Source organism: Podarcis vaucheri (genome assembly GCF_965113315.1).
Source record: "Podarcis vaucheri genome assembly, chromosome: 14".
NCBI lineage: Eukaryota > Metazoa > Chordata > Lepidosauria > Squamata > Lacertidae > Podarcis > Podarcis vaucheri.
Window position 1 is genome coordinate 25,991,213 of NC_138752.1, and position 17,325 is coordinate 26,008,537.

At 46.4% G+C, this 17,325-nt stretch overlaps 1 protein-coding gene across 2 annotated transcripts; it reads left to right on the forward strand.

Moving 5' to 3' along the window:
* Positions 1-7,778: 7,778 nt before the first annotated feature.
* MTFMT (mitochondrial methionyl-tRNA formyltransferase) lies at positions 7,779-16,092 on the forward strand. 2 transcript variants are annotated; one of them, XM_082198737.1, is made up of 9 exons: positions 7,779-7,967; positions 9,451-9,663; positions 10,981-11,103; positions 11,920-12,022; positions 12,513-12,588; positions 13,335-13,426; positions 14,072-14,153; positions 14,680-14,762; positions 15,479-16,092. In XM_082198737.1, the coding sequence occupies exons 1-9, from the start codon at positions 7,801-7,803 to the stop codon at positions 15,671-15,673; spliced, it is 1,134 nt and encodes a 377-aa protein (XP_082054863.1). In that variant the 5' UTR covers positions 7,779-7,800; the 3' UTR covers positions 15,674-16,092. The 2 variants fall into 2 exon arrangements, with proteins under 2 accessions (XP_082054863.1, XP_082054864.1); XM_082198738.1 differs by lacking the exon at positions 7,779-7,967 and adding an exon at positions 8,288-8,687 and having other exon boundaries at positions 9,036-9,663.
* The last annotated feature ends 1,233 nt before the right edge of the window (positions 16,093-17,325 follow it).

The window sequence follows — 17,325 nt, forward strand, 5'->3', positions numbered from 1 at the left end:
TTTTAGTGACTGCCTCAATTCTGTCAGTGGCTAGACTTCTGGTCCCTACTCCCAAGATGTGTCCGAGATACTTGACCTCTTGCTTACAATATTGGAGTTTCTTAGGAGACACTTTATGTCCCTTCTTTGCTAATTCTGATAGGAGGTATTTAGTATCTATCTTACATGCCTCCTCGCTGGTAGAACATAATAAAATATCGTCTACGTAGAGAAGCAAGGTGGAGCTGGCCGGTAAGTGGATGTCCTCTAAGTCCTGGTGTAAAACGGCCGAAAAAATGGCGGGCGACTCTACGTAGCCTTGGGGCAGTCTGGTCCACGTTAGTTGGCTGGGCCCCCAGGTAAATGCAAAAAGGAATTGGCTGGCCGGATCTAGGGGTATGCTGAAGAAGGCAGAGCACAGGTCCGCAGCGGAGTACCAAGTCGTCCCTGCTGGAATGGCGTTTAGGAGGGAGTTCGGGTTGCCAACTACCGGGTGTCGGGGTATCACAAATTGGTTCACTAATCTCAAGTCTTGCACAAAACGGTACCGTATAGGTGTCCCCTCCTTAGCGGGCTTCTTGACCGGGAGAACTGGGGTATTACAGGGCGAAGCGCATGGGACTAGAATCCCCTTTTCGAGAAAGTCCTCAATCATGGGTGTTAGGCCTTCTATGGCTTCTTTGGGCAGGGGGTATTGCTTGGTGCATGGGAAGGGTAAGTCGCTTCGGTAAGTGATCTTAACCGGAGTGGCGGAGAGTAAGAGTCCCACTGAGGTTGATTCAGTGCCCCATAGGGAGGGGGGCAATTCGTTTTCCAGTTCTAAAGGGAGTTCGGGAAACTGTCGGTCCGCTTTGGATTCCTGAACGATACCCTGGAAAATGGGAATGGAGTTCCCTGGCATATGTAGGTAAATGCCATCCGGGGAGCATTTTATGGTGGCATTAAGTTTGCAGAGGAGGTCTCTGCCGAGGAGGTTGACTGGGCTGCTTGTTAACAGGAAAGTGTGTTCCGCTAGTAATGGTCCGAGGGTGACCTTGGCCGGTCGCGAGAGCGGGCAAGTGCGGGGTATCCCATCCAGTCCCATTACTTTCTTGGTTACTGTCCCTGGTTCCAGGTGACTGTCGGTTAGGGTGGAATAGGTGGCCCCTGTGTCCAGTAGACATTGGTAAGGGTGGCCGTCTATCTCGATAGTACAGACCGGGTCTTCGGGTGACAATGTAAGGACAGGGCAGATGGTTTGGGTCTGACCGGGATCCCCTTCTAATTGTCAATAAGTGTTCTGATCATCGGGAGGTGGTTGGTTTGGAGGGTGCAAGGGAGGAGCAGTAGCATTCGCCCAAGGGTGGGCAGGCTGGTCTATGGCTGGCAGTTGGGTGGCCGGCATTTGGGTCCGGGGTCCCGGTTGTGGTCGGGATTGAGGGATCGCGTTCGAGACCGCCGGTGGGGTATAAGCCGCTGGGTTGTGGTTGCTGTAGCCTGGGGTTACGTTGGCTTGCGGGGAGAAAGGGGGGTGGGTGATCCGTACAGGGAAAGGCTTAGGCTCCTGTCCCCCGTAGGGTGTCGCATTTAGGTAGGGGCAGAATCTTTTTATGTGTCCCTCTTCCTGGCAGTAATAGCATCCTCCAGTCCCCGGTCCCCATTGCCTATAGGGATTTGGGGTTCCTCCTCCACGGATTCCCTTTCCTCGAGGGAATCCCCTGCCTCGATTAGGACCATAGGCAGTTTCCATGCTTAAGGCTAGTATTTGTTCGACCTCGGGCTTCGTTTCCTTCTTCTTTCTTTCATCCCGAGAGTTGTAGACAGATTTTGCGATGGACAAGATTTCACTTACGCTCTTTCCATCGTATCCAATTTGGAGATTCAGAGCTTTCCTGATATCTGGGCAAGCCTGATCCTTGAAGAACCCTTTAATGATTACTTCATGCTGTGGGTTGTTGGGGTCTATTCCTCCCCATGTTTTAATGGCAGAGACCAATCTAGTGTAATAATCGGACGGGTGTTCATTTGGTCCCTGCATGACCGACTGGACTTTGGTCCAATTAACGGTGCGTTGTCCGGCGGCCTTTACACCGTCCAAAATGGCCTTTTTAAATAGGTTTAAGCACCAAATACCGTTAGTGGTATTATAGTCCCATTCTGGTTCTACTCTGAGACATTGTGCTGTGAGCGCTTGCAATCCCTGAGGCCGTCCCCTTTGGTAGTCAGGTAGTTCTATGGCTTCCCCAGCTTTAGTTAGAATGTCCGCTTTCTCCGCCTCGTTGAAGAGGGCATTCAGAAGGACGTGGACATCGGGCCAGGTGGGATTGTGTGTGGAGAAGATAGCGCTGACCTGGCGGTGGCATTTGTCCGGGTCATCCCTCAATGAGGGCATCTGGTTTGACCAAGTTACCAGGTCTGAGGTATAGAAGGGTTGATGCGTGTAAACCATCCGCGGGGGCCCATCAGGGTCGAGAGGAGGAATGGGCAGGGCCCTTAAGGGCATCTGGACCGCAGTAGAACTCACGGTGGAGCTTACTTGGTCAGAAGTCCCCGGAGTCTCTTTATCGCGGCCCCGGGTCCCTTTTTCGGAGCCTTGAGGTTCCGTGGGAGCGGGTTTATTCCCGACTTGGGTAGAGTCCTCAATGGTGTTGTGGTGAGTAGTTTGTCCGGGGTTTTTAACTTGTTTGGCCCCCCCCTTGTCCTTTTTCGCTTGTAGTCGTGTGACCCTCCTATTTTCGGTGTCTTGTGCCTCATCCTCCTCCCCCGTTTCCTCCCCACTACTGGAGTCGCTGTCGCTGGATGTCGGGGCTTGCGGCGGTGGTCCTTGATAGTAAAAGGGGACCAGGGTCTGTCGTACATCGTCATCTTCGTAAGGGGGGGGCATTGGCAGTCGCCCGGGATTTAATATAGGCAATTGGTAAGAGGTTGTTCCCTTTGGGGCTTGGAGCATCCTCCTTACGGCCTCAAAGGTGGCCAGGTATTCTAACTGGCGGGGTTTTTCTTCTATCAGGGCTTTCCTTAGGTGGTTCAAGCGTTCTTCATTAAACGAACCCCCCGGTGGCCACCGCAGTTCGGGTCTGGCGGAGGCAGTCCTGGCGGGCCAGGTTCCGGAGCAGAGGTCCTCTAGTTTTTCCTTAGATAACAATTTGTGGCCAGGAATCGACTTCCAACACGCGATGACAAATTGAAGAGGGGAGTCGGGATCCTTCTGGGAACGGGATGGCTTCCGGGAAGCCTTCCTCCCAGAATGAGTCCGCTCGTGTTTGGAAGCCTGGGTACCCATAGTATATTTCACGCGTGTCTAGATAGGAAAGAGGAGAGAGGAGGGGGTCGATAAGGATTTGTGGGTCTAGGGTTATTCGACAAAGGACTAGTAAAATGAAAGGTCTTTAGTCGCTTGGCAACTTCCTAGGGAGGTTTTTAAGAGCTCTAGCTATCCGGTATTCCTTACTTCCTTTTTCCTTAACCATTCACCTGGGGTCCCTTTTCCACTCTGCCGATCCCGCCCAATTCCTCATGGGCTATTCCCTCCTGGCAACCTCCTACCTATCGTCACAACTCAGGAAAAGGGGCCCTACTGAACGCCCGCACCGTGCGGTGCCAGATCGGGTGGTCCCTGGACAGAGGTTTGGGTCGAAAATCCCCCTTGCTTTCGGAAGCGGGCTTACAGTACACGTGGTATTGTAGCCCGACCGGTGCGGCTGGGATTGGGATAGAAAGCAAGACCACTTCCTGCCCCCTAGAAAGGACGCTCGGGAAGATCGGAAAGAGAGCTCCAACCCCTTGCTTTCAACTGGGATGCCCGTTTGCGGAGAGTCGGCTATCTTTCAAGTCGGGTCTCTCCGTCTTACCCTTCGGGCTCCCAATTGGTGCGGCTGGCTGGAGGGTTTAGATAAAGAGATAGAGCTCAGAACCCCCCTTTCGGGTCGAGCAGCGGTCCACGGTCTCTCTCACTGACTGGACCAAGAGAAAGGCAAGAAGGTACGATAGAGAGGAGGGCAGAGAATTCAGTTGCCAGGAGACTTCCACCCCTTCCCACCAGTGCACTGGATTTTCCTATACTCACGCGTCTTCCCGTCGATCCGATCCCGGGATCGATGAATGAGCCGGCTGGATCCCTTTTGCTCCCCGGCTGAACTCCTGGGGCTTCCGATTACCGCCCGGGAGATGGCCGGAGGTCCAAAAGGGTCTTCTCGGGCAAATTGGCCCGCAGCCGGCTGAAGAATTCGGGGCCTCCGGTCAGCAACCCGGGAGAACCGCCAGCCCCACGTTGGGCGCCAAGCTGTTACGGAAAATCTGGGTGCGTATTTACCCTGCCACCCAGCCAATCGGACCAAGTCCGTGGATTCTAGCGGAAGAAAAGGAAGCTCAGCCGGACGCAGGAGCAAAATGCGAAGATCCAAGTTTATTGCGCAACAGGTTCAAGGCGAGATTGAACCCCGAGAATGGGGCGACATAAACTTTTAAAAGTTCCCTCCAAGTCCCATAACACAGTGCGCGGAACGTCATGAATACATTATGGGAAGGTTGGGTTTCATAGATTACATCATGAATATATTACACACATCATGAATATCTCAGAGAAAGGTGGGGTTACACTAATTTACATTTGAGGGAAGGGAGGGGGTAATATGCAGAGCGAGGGTCATACACAAATACACATTTCATGAGTACCGGTGGCGGTGGGACAATGGGTTGCTGATATGCGCTGTCTGCCACCTGGTATTGCCCGGGGACGGGCTGGGCAGAGCGATCTGACAGGATTAAGGAGTTCCTGTGTACGTGACTTGCCGTCTCGAGGATTATGGAGTCGGCCAACATCATGGAGTCCTGGGGAAACTGAGTCGAATGACACCAAGAGCAAGAAAATTGGAGCTGTGGTTGATTTTATATGAATTTTGAAAGGTTCTGATGACTTTCAGTCCGTTCCGTAGCCTAGATCAAAAGCGGAAGCAGAATGTATCCATTCTTGTAGAAATGGATACATTGTAACAAGGGTTTGACAGTTTTACGAGGTCGGGAGTTTCGGTTCTATTGTTCTCGCCGTGGGGGGCCGTCAGCAGCTCGTCAGGAGGTTAAATGAGGCGTGCAAGAGCTCCCTGAGCTAGCTCCTGCAGGACGAATGCATGGCTGTGATTGGCCAAAGCGCGGCCATAGGAATAAGCGGAGAAGGGAAACACTCGGTCTACTCATTCTAAGTATGGAGCGCAGATAGGCATAGGAAAGGATAGGGAATATATATATATTCGAGCTTATTTCGCTCAGGAAAAGGTCTGGGAAACGTGTGGTGCTTGTGCAACGGTGAAGGGGGTTCGAGGGTGGGTGTGCGGTGGTACCCTTGAGGTCATCGCCTCGGACAGCAAAGAAGAAGGGGGGAAATAGGTACCCCCCCCCCTCGGTCCGTATCATTGCAAAGGTGAGTTTCGCCCTTGATATATCTAGGAAGAAACTGCAATCTGGGATGTAGTATATTTCAGGTTGTTTATCAGTTCTTGTAGATATTACCCTGTGTCTTCAGTGTCTTTGACCTCAGATGCCTGCCTGGTTAGAGAATAACTAGTGCTTCCTGCAAGCCAAAACGGATGGCCAGCCCAACCATTAAGACAGGATGATATCTGTGTAGCCAGGATTTATGGGGGGGCAGACATTATTTTGGGGGGCACAATTGGTCAGTTAGTTAAGTATTTTTATTTATTTACTTTATTTGTAAAGTATGCCCATGCAGGGTGAGGCCTTAGGTGACAGAAGCCCCTGAAGTGGGACCCCTGCTGTTGCCCCACTTGCCCTGCAGCCTCTGACAGTGGTGGTGAAGTTGTCCCTAAAGATGGATTTCCTTAATCTTTTTTGTTAAGACTGGCAACCCCCCCCCCAAAAAAAACCCCCAAACTCCTTTTGAACACTTCAGTGTAAAACAAAATCATTCTGTAAGAAACAATTCTTTAAAACTATAGGTTTGAACTGACAATGTTATATAGCAACATGTTATAATTGTGGCTGCAGTATGTATGTATTTATTTATTTATTTTTGAAGCACTTTATTTATTTATTTTGTTTTCAAAAGTTTACATAACCATCAACTACGTTTAATTAATCCGTTGACTTCCCATCCCTCCCTCCATGGTGTTCTATGTTTATCCTTTAATGCTGCATATTTTAACTTATTAACACTCCTAAATCGTTAGCTTGAATGTCTTTCTCACATTAGAAAGATATGTATTAAATTTGCATACCATCCTTCATCCGAGGATGACTAAGCAGTTCACATTGTAAAAGCATAAAAATATGTAATGTAGTAACAAACAAAAGAATAACACCCACAAAGAGAGAGAGAGAGAGAGAGAGAGAGAGAGAGAGAGAGAGTTTAAATGGCCATAGACACTTATTCCGCAAACTGCTTTTGAGCACAATGCTGTCGGTGGGAAAATGTGGTATTCGTATTCCTATTTCAATAGTAAGGGAAGGCAGGGATGCAGCAGGTGACATCTGCCTACCACCACTGACATCTCCACGCCGGGGGGGGGGGACGACGACACCTGTCCCTGCTGTCTGTTTTTTTAAAAATATATATTTTTATTTGCTTTTCTATTTCTCCAAGAACACACACTTTGTTACAGCCATGCACAAACTGGTAACAGAAATGACTGCAAAAAATATAAAACATGAACAGGTAATAATAAAATACGGTAAATAAAATCTTTATTGCGGTCCAAAGACCCATCAAACAATTTCAGAACAAAATACAGTTAAGACAGCTGACCACAAAAGAGAGAGAAACCGAGGCAGTCATTTTGTTTTGTCTCAAGCATGCTGATCCTTGTTACTTTTAACTTCCGAGAGAAACTTTGCCACGGCAGTGTAATATCATTAGACCTGTCATCCAAGAGATATTTAATATGGGAGGCTTCGGATTTTCTGGGCAGATTTGCCAGTAGGGGTTTGATCAGTTTGTCCCTTGCTTGCTCATACTGCCCACAATGCAGTAAGATATGCTTCATGCAATTGACAAATAATAATAATATCTATATTCCTTCAAGCTATTTAGATCCTATGTGTTTTTTACTTTTACTTCATTTCTACTCTTTCCATGGTTTCCTATCTACTGTCCTTTCAACTGTGTTTTCTTCCATGTTATTTCAAAATGTGTTTTCTTCCATGTGTTTCAACTGTGTTTTCTTCCATGTTATTTTCACGGTCTTACGTAATGTCATGTTGCGACATAGGGGCCGCTGAGGTTTTTTTTCCAACCCGTTATGATTATTTTCTTGTTTAGGTTTTCCCTTATAGTTTCTGCCTGAACGCCTGCTTGCAACGCAGCTCTACCTCTTCCCCCCCGTTTCTTCCTAATGCCTCAACAAATGAAATTGATTTGTAAAAATGTTACATGGGGAGGAAAAACATGAGAGAGAGACATTGCATACTTTTGTAAATCAACAAAATCTTTAATAAGAAAAAAAGAAAGAAAGAAAGAAAGAAAGAAAGAAAGAAAGAAAGAAAGAAAGAAAGAAAGAATGCAAGCACAGGGAGAACAAGGCAACCCTCCTCCTCCTCCTGCGAGTAGCATGGACTGTGACAACAAGTGGACGGGCTCGAGGTAGGCCCCGAACAGTTGCCATGGATACGGCTTGCCCCTGGTTGCTGCGGTTACCGGATTAACACCGCCCAGCAATCCCACAAGGCCACGCGGCGAGCCAAGCTTGGACCCGAGCAGTTGTTGCCCCGCCCACAAATGCGCAAGTGGAGTGTCGCGCGGGGCTACTACGTCATTCGCGCCGCGACGCTGGAGCGCACAGGCGGGGTGGGCGGCGGCGGCGGCGGCCTGTGGGGGCTGCCGGCGGAGGGGCCATGAGGGGCCGGATTTTGCGGGCCTGGCGGGGCCGGTGGAGCCTGGGGCGGGGCTACGCTTCGGGAGCCGCAGAGGCTCCGAGGCGGGAAAAGCCGCCCTGGCGGGTCCTGTTCTTTGGGACCGACGGCTTCGCGGCGGAGACCCTCCTAGCGCTCCAGGCTGCCCGGTGGGTCTCTAGGGTGGAGGAGGGAAGGGGGGAAAGGCCTTCGGGAGCCGGGACAAAGGTTATGGTTTGTGGGACAGGGAGAGGGTGAAAGGGCATCGAGTGAAAGGGAGAAGAGAAGCTCCAAGAACAGGAGCTGCCCATTTCCAGCTCACTATGGCTATTTATCTATCTAATCCAGTGTTCCCCAACCTTGGGCCTCCAGCTGCTTTTGGACTACAACTCCCATCATCCCTCGCTAACAAGACCAGTGGTCAAGGATGATGGGAATTGTAGTCCAAAAACAGCTGGAGGCCCAAGGTTGGGGAACACTGATTCTAATCCAGTAGTGGCTGCTCTGACTGACAGCAGCAGCAGCAGCTGTATTTTGAGAATTGGTATTCCTCATCAACTAGCTACCTCGCTGTTATTACCGGTATCATTATCATTATTTTTCGTTAACTCCTTCAGCACAATATCCCACCGTGGGTTGCAGCATTTTAACGGTACATACAATATTAAGACCAAGTTAAAACGGATGCAGTCAAAAGAATAGGAAGGGTCCATATAGGCCTTCCAAGCATTCCTTCCTCAAAGATCTTAAAGTGCCACCTTGGAAACAACATCATTTCATTTTTATCAAAGCAAGCTGATTAAGGCAAGAGACAAAATGTTTTGCAACATAAATTATAAAATACTGTTCTGTTGGTTAAGCACAGTACTGTGTGGGTATGTATATAAAAGGTAAAGGGGACCCCTGACCATTAGGTCCAGTCGTGGCCGTCTGGGGTTGCAGCGCTCATCTCGCTTTATTGACCGACGGAGCCGGCGTACAGCTTCTGGGTCATGTGGCCAGCATGACTAAGCCGCTTCTGGCGAACCAGAGCAGCACACGGAAATGCCGTTTACCTTCCCACCAGAGCGGTACCTATTTATCTACTTGCACTTTGATGTGCTTTTGAACTGCTAGGTTGGCAGGAGCAGGGCCTGAGCAATGGGAGCTCACCCCGTCATGGGGATTCGAACCACCAACTTTCTGATCAGCAAGTCCTAGACTCTGGTTTAACCCACAGCACCACCCGCTTATATCAGGTGTCAAAAAGCCAGTGTAAAGAGGAGTGACTTGAGGATGGAGATGGAGGGGGGTTCCCTCACTGCCCCAAGGTGTTTGCTTTGTGCAGAAGGCATTGGAGAGATAAGAATGATAGGAACACATGTGGGAAAAGAGGGACTAGCTCAATTGGCAAAGTGAATGCTTTGTATGGAGAAGGGCCTAGGTTCAGTTGCTGGCAGTTCCTGTTAAGTAGATCTGGCAGATGGTGATGAGAAAGACCATAGACCTTGGAGAGCTGCAGCCAGTCAAAGGAGACAATACCGGGCTAGATAGACAAAGCACCTGACCTGCTATAAAGGAGCTTCTTGCAGGAGGGCATTTACTGGGGTGGTAGCAGCTTGACACTGTTCTCAAACATTGTCCTCCATGATTCTCTTTTATGTCCTGTGGCAGAGAGGCCAAGTCAGGTCGTCTTGTGGACCGTCTGGAGGTGGTAACGCTTCATTCCCAGCTGCCCAAGGGTCTCCCTGTCAAGAGCTGTGCAGAGCAACTTAAGCTCCCCATCCACCTCTGGCCAGATGTAGGTCTGTGTGACCACTTTGATGTCGGTGTGGTGGCATCATTTGGGCGCCTGCTCAGTGAGGACCTCATCCTGAAGTTTCCATAGTAAGGCTGTGAACACAAAATGTGTTGAGTAGTTTGTTTATATTGCAATCTGGGCTGTGTGTTAAAGGAAAGTGGTTGGAGCAGGATAATATGGGAAAGGCTGTACTTCTTAATGAGACTAACTATGTGCAGGATTTTAGCGCCTGAAGACATTAATAACAAATGCTCTCTCATATGCATTATTGTCCAAGGGGGTACAATAAGGGTTGCTTTACAGGCACTGTCAGTCTAAAATGGAATTGATTTAGTAACTCTAACTTCCAATGCAAAATATGTAGGGCTTTCACCATAAATTGATGCAGAGTGTACAATTCTTTGTACATGCAGTGGGGAACCTATTGGGATAACTGTTAATTTCCTATTGAAACCCTTTAGTGAGCAGAGTCAGCTGCATTTGGCTAGTGAATCTTGGTTAGAGAGTAGACTTTACTTGTTGCAAGCACACAGGTATGCTTGTATGTAAGAAAATAATAAAGTTGTTTATTGTAGGAAATGCATAACTTGGATAGAAAAGGTTTCTCATTCTAGTTCAACTAACTAGTCTAAAGAAGAAAAAAGTATCTATGCTTACTCCTTTGTTCTCTCAGAGGCTAGTTAAAGATGACCTCTCATCTTGAGGAGGAGGAATTTGTAAACAGATTGCAATCTAAGACATATCAGTCTATTATTATTATTATTATTATTATTATTAATAATAATAATAATAATAATAATAAATACTATTTACTAGATTTATATATCACCCGTCATCAAAGGATCTCAGGGCAGTTCACAAGGCAAGTTCTAAACAACAAGGAGAGAGAGAGAGAAGTAAGCTGATAGGTCGTGAGTGTGTGAATCTTCCTTACTCTGTCAGTCTATCAAAAGTGTTTACATCTCAACCTGCTTTTGAATTTGGAGGTTTAAGTATATATATGTTGGTCGGAAACTCGTGTGACAGGCCAATGGCCGTAATAAATATCAATCAATCAAATCAATCAACCTGCTAATTCCAGTTAGCCAATTTTGATGTTCCTTAAAGGCATGTTGTCATGTGCTCCCTGATTTTCTTTTTCTTACCCTTCACTTTTCTTGATCATGTTTTCCACTGTGGGACAGTTTACTGGTTATAGCAAAATACAAAAATGGGAGAATACCTTTTTACTGTATGCATAATTATGTAATACTAAGTTTTCACATTATATTTTCATATCTTTGGGCAGTTACAATGAATGCTAAGTTGCATTTTTTAAAGTGAGTTCTCAAAATGGTTACTATTCGCTTATATATGTTACAGAATTACTGGTCCTATTCTAACTTCCAAATGTTCTGATTCAGTGGTGTGCTGAATGTCCATCCCAGCTGTCTTCCAAGGTGGCGAGGCCCAGCACCAATAATCCACACAGTGCTCCATGGAGATACAGTTACTGGGGTGACAATTATGCAGATCAGGCCTAAGAGGTACAATAGCTATTTAATTCAACAGAACGTTGGTGCAAACATGTCCTTTTTAGGAACTCATAATTTCATGGGTGCCAAATAGAGATGGGGGAAGAATCTGGTCAGCATCTCTAAACAGGCTGACGTGATCAAGTGCTCCCAGCTTTGCTTGTGGACCCAAACACAGTTCCCAGTCACTTCTCCAGATTTTGCAATGCATTTTCAGTGCACTAAAAATGCACCCAAGAATGTATTTTCTATGCAAAAGATGTGTACACAATGTGCAATTAACTGGTAAATTAATTTTATGTAAGAAGTGTGTAGAAAATGCATAAAATGGAATAGAATTAGTTGTTCAGTTCATCCATAGTGCTGGGTAATCTTCTCAGTGTCTTAAATTGCTTTGTGTTACTATTAAGGCAGTGGTTCCCAAATCCTCATCCCCACAGATCACTTGAAAATTGCTGAGGGTGTTGGCAAAACACTTAAATGGGGAAGGGCTTTAGTTCAGTGGTAGAGCATCTGCTTTTCATGCAGAAGGTCCCCGGTTTGATCTCTGACCTCCCCAGGTTGGGTTGAGAGAGACTCCTGCCTGAAATCCTGGAGAGCCTCTGATGATCAGTGCAGACTAGTGTTTCTCAAACTTTGGTCTCCAGCTGATGTTGGACTACAACTCCCATAATCCCATAATCACTGGTCCTGTTAGCTATGAGCAGGAGTTGTAGTCCAACAATAGCTGGAGGCTCAAGTTTGAGAAACACTGGTATAGACAGCATTCAGCTAGGTGGACCAGTGACAGCTTCCTGTGTTTCTTAAAGTTGTGTGTTGTGTTCCTAGGTTTGATGTAGGTCCAATTATCAAGCAGAAAACATTTGCAGTGCCACCCTGTTGTTCAGCAAAAGAGTTGGAATCCATGTTATCCAAAGTTGGTGCAAGTATGGTAAGTTAACACTGCTCCCCCCCCCCTAAGTTGCATCTCTAAAACAGTTGAAAACTCATGAGATGCTTAGAAATTCCAAATTATGGGAACCAGGTCAGTTGAAGCATCCAGTTTCTAAGAGACAACAAGTTGACCATTGAGAAACTCACTTTCCTAAGTTCAGAATATAAATACAGTGGTACCTCGGGTTAAGTACTTAATTCGTTCCGGAGGTCCGTTCTTAACCTGAAACTGTAATTAACCTGAAGCACCACTTTAGCTAATGGGGCCTCCTGCTGCCGCTGTGCCGCTGGAGCCCGATTTCTGTACTTATCCTGAAGCAAAGTTCTTAACCTGAAGCACTATTTCTGGGTTAGCGGAGTGTGTAACCTGAAGCGTATGTAACCTGAAGCGTATGTAACCCGAGGTACCACTGTAACACTATTATTGTAGTCAAAACATTGTTTTCATGCTGTGTGATGTATGTTTCAGTGTTTTTTCTTCCTTTCAGCTCATTTCTGTTCTGAAAAACCTACCTGAAAGTTTAAGGAACAAGACAGAGCAACCAAAGGAAGGAGCAACTTTTGGTATGTACCCGAAGTTTCATGTTTGTTCTTGTGAGCACATTGCAATCAAGCCTACAGTTCCGGAATGGCAGCTGGTCTTTCTGATAGCCCAGAAGAAATGGATCATGACCTCCCCCACAGGCCACTTTGACATCAGTTGACAACCTTAAAGAGGCACACAGTCAGTGCCGATCAGCTGGCTGGCACTGACAACACACCTTCAAAGGGGGCAGCTGTCAGCAAGAGCAATTTGGTGTGCAGCTGCATTCTTACCTGCCACACATGTCAGATGTGGGACAGGTGAGCCTGGCATAGGTGAAATGGCCTGGCCACAGTAGGATCCCTGCCCGGTTTCATTAGACCCACAGGCCAGAGTTTTTCCCATTGCCATTCCACCTTGGGGCAACAGCATTGAGAGAGGGAGGGTGCTGAGAGGCCAGTCTGTGGTAAAAGCCCCTCAATTTGCAAGGAAAGAAGTGAAGCGAGGAAACCACAATGCATTGCAGTGAAAAAATATTGGTGGTGCAGTCATTTGAACTGTAGGGATTAAGAATGTAAGACAAGCCAGTTGGATCAGGCCACTGTTCTCTCTTGAGCACAAGAGCCTTCTCCCCTTTTGTGGTTTCCAGCAACTGGCATTCAGAAGCTTCCTGGCTCCAACTGTGGAGGGAGAGCATAGCCATCATGGCTAGAAGCTGTTGGTAGCCTTTAGCTCCATGAACTTGACTCAGAGTGCATCCATTAAATTTTGTTTTGTTATCTTCAAGCTCCTAAAGCCAGCATTGCAATGAGCTGCATCCAGTGGGAAGAACAAACTCCTGAGCAGATACTGAGGATGCATCGTGCCTTGGGAGCAATGGTAATGCAGTGTGTTGCAAAGAAGTTCACTAAAATCCTAGGCTACAATAGAATTTCAATAGCCTATCAATTATATATAATTAAATGCTGATTTGGGAGAGAATTTCTCCTACCCTTTATTATTCAGCTTTGGAGGAAATGGGTTAACCCCACCACTTACCAGCTGTTCTGAGATTGCAAAATTAAAATTTAAAAAAGCCGGAGGGGGGGGGAATGCTAGTTGATTTTTTACTTTTTACGTCGCTGTAGCTTCAAATGAGCAACTCGTTCACCCACAGTTACATATTAGCTTTTTGTTGCTCAGATTCCTTTGAAGTCCTGCTTACCGTAGATTTAAACTGCATGCCTTATTTCCAACAAAGCTACAGGGCTGGCAGGTGAAGGCTGACCTTGATTTTTAAAAGTTGTTTTAAATCTAAAATGCACTCAAATTTCATACACCTTGGGGAAACTAGTTTGCATCTGACCTAGTCTTATTGTATTTGAAATGCTTCTGCTAATACACATCAGAAAAAAGTGGAAACTAGCCCTAAATTTGTGTTTGTATTGCTGACTGAACATGAAAACAGTTTGACAACTCTGGATTCATTTAGCTGAAATGAGTGTGAACATCTGTGGCTAAGATACCTTGCTGTACCTTTTTCAGATGCCTCTGCAAACACTCTGGATGGGTACTACTGTAAAACTCTTGGATTTTGTGGAAGTGGAGGCATTACATGACCACAATGGTATGTACATACATCTCACCAATTTTGGTTGTTAGTTATGGCACAAAAAGTAGTTAAACACAACACTGGAGTTATATATCATTCCTTGCCTTTGCTGCGAGTGTTTCAAATTGCTGTGTGGCCTTTTAGCTTGGTGTCATCTTACCTTCTGGCCATAAATGAAGACCCTGCCTTTGATCTCTAAAACCTTTTATAACCAACAGAAACTAACCTGCAGGGGCAGGGTTCAGCAGAGGCAGTGATTTCTTACCGTGACAACTATGATCAGCCAAGAGAACCCTGTTTGGGTTGGCCTCCATAAAAAATATGGATGACCTGGGTAGTGTAAATCCTTTTGAGTGGCTTCCTGCAAGTTATGCAACCTTCCCTTGGATGTTTACTAAAACCTGAGCTTAAGCAACACTTGGAAGCTTTGTAAGATATTTTCATTTGGGCTGGTTCTATGTGGCTGAGACATCGGGCATGCACAACTCCACAACAGCCTGTTGTGGGAAAACTAAGTCTAGAACATGTGTTTTGTGTTCAGATAGGTTAGCAGCTGAAAACGGAACCGTCCCAGGATCAGTATTCTATCATAAGAAGTTGCAGACACTGGTGATCCGTTGCAAGGTATGTTTGTATGTACAGTGGTACCTCGGGTTAAGTACTTGATTCGTTCTGGAGGTCCGTTCTTAACCTGAAACTGTTCTTAACCTGAAGCACCACTTTAGCTAATGGGGCCTCCTGCTGCCACCGTGCTGCCGCTGCCTTGATTTCTGTTCTCATCCTGAAGCAGAGTTCTTAACCCAAGGTACTATTTCTGAGTTAGCAGAGTCTGTAACCTGAAGCGTATGTAATCTGAAGCGTATGTAACCCGAGGTACCACTGGATGTGGTGTTTCACTTTTCTTTCCTCAGATTGCTATAACTAGACTGTTCACACGCAGCTGCAGTAAGGGGAACAGTTTGCAAATCAAATTTATGTTGAAGTTGCTTGCTTTTACCACTCAGTGGCTTGGAGAATCAAACTATGCAGAGTTCGCCAGCATTTCCTAAATCCATCCCCCCTTCCCATTGCATTACAGTAACTTGGGTTTTTAAACATGTTTGAGAACTGACAGGATACTGAATTTCATGGATTGTATCCAGTGTTTGTCCTTCTCGGAGTAAACATCTTGTAATTAATGGGCATAATTTTACTTAGTTCCACTGACTTCAATGTGTCTATTCTTGAGTGTGTAAGTCAGTTGGATACAACCCCATGTTTTTTCTGTGTAACCTCAGGACTTGCGGGATGTGCTGAGACCTCTCCAAGACTCAGCTTCACCTTGTTCTTTTCCCCTCCAGGAAGGCTGGGTTGGAGTTAAAGCTGTGGTGCTTAAGAAGAAGCTGACAGCTGCTGACTTCTACAATGGATACTTACATCCTTGGTTCCAGCAGAATTCCAAAATGACTCCTGGGACGTGCATGTTCCAAACACTCAAGCTAGCCCCAGCGAAAAGGAGTCGTCAAGGAACACCGTTGCATGCTCACAACACATAGCAACAAAGGCCTGGTACGCTGTCAGAATCAACCAGGTGTTTGTTTATGCTGGCAGGGTTGGAGACATCTCCGCGCCATATCATCTCTGCATCAGAAATTGAGTCTTGGTGTCTCCCTGCGCAGCCATCAATTGAAACAGGGATGGAAGGAACAGGAAGATGTCAAGAGGCGGTGGAGTTTGACTGCTGCTCCTCTATGGGTCTCCCAAACGGTTTTCATTCTGGCTACCCTGAATCTGTAGCCTTGAAATAATCTTTTCAGCTCTGCGAGAGGGATTTATATGGGCATCCTTTCTCTTGCTTTCTAGGTTAACAGTACATTAATCCTTGTACTCAAAAGTGCAGGTTTGTAAAGTTACCTTAGATAACAATGCTACACTTACTGCAATATTGAATGATAAATTATTTTTTATATAAGTTTATCTGAATGATGTGGTCTTCTGTGACTCTTACAGTGTCTGTGACCTACAATCTGATTAGCATAAGAACGTCTGTGTAAAAACAAGTCCCCTGCATTTTTCACATGATAGGATAATCAAGAAGAAACAAAGCAGCTTTGTGTATTGTTTCGTTTTTCTTCAAACACTGGCTTCCTCACCAATAGCAGGGAACAAGCTTTGTGTTGACAAGGGTGGTATTTGAGAGTATATCCATTTACTTTTCCCTGTAAGAGTGAGGAGTAAAGTGTTGCTTTGGGGACAGTTGCTCCTCAGGGTCTTGGGCTAAGAGAAATCTTTCTCTTACCTGCAGCCCTCAAAAGGCGGGGGGCTGTTGGCAGCACATGTGGGGGCATCTTGAAGGGGTGGGCGGATGCAGAGCCAGAGGGAGTCCAATTGCATGAGTGGAAGTTGACTCATAGCATTGAACACAACTCAGTGTGCCTGCATTCTATGCACTGTGCGGCGCTATAACACCTTGCAGTACATAAGTGCTCTCTCCACACACAGTCCACTTGTCATGATGGTGGTTTTTTTTTTTACTGTTGTTTCTAACATTCTTGGTGGTGCTGTAGCACCAGTAAGCCAACAGGTGGCACTCTGTGCTTCTGAGCCTAACATACATGGTCAGCCAACATTACTCCTTCAGCTGGAGTAAAAACAGTATCTAAAGGATGCTGTTAGATTAAACTCAAGCAATCCACAGCAGAAATTCAGAATAATAGCAGTAGCCAGCAGGCAGCCTTTGCTAATGAAGTTGCTATTTTTGGGCTGGGAGTCAGCCATATACTTCAAATGCAGGTGGTGCAATTAAAGGTTATCTGGCAGTCATGCATGGCAAAACTGCCCCCCCAAATAGACCTTTGTGATAAAGAGATAGTAAAATGCACCAGAGAGGCAAGACTCGCTTAGCGAAACATCATCTAACCTCCCAGCAAACACATCAGAATGGAGCGTTGGATAAACAGATTGTTTGGAAGCATTGGAGCCAACTCATAGGGGCTGAGGTTCCTTCAGGGCCCCCAATAAAATATTTGACGAGGCCAGGCTCCACCAAGTTCACAGGCATTGTCATTCAAATGGTGTGTGCATGCTGTGTTTTGTTATGTGGGGCAGGCCTTACCTGGGGGCCCTCAGCATTTTATTCAAGTTGGCACCCCTGCAATGGAAGTGGCCGGAAACTCCTCTCAACTACAGAAGTGATTGCTGTTTCTAT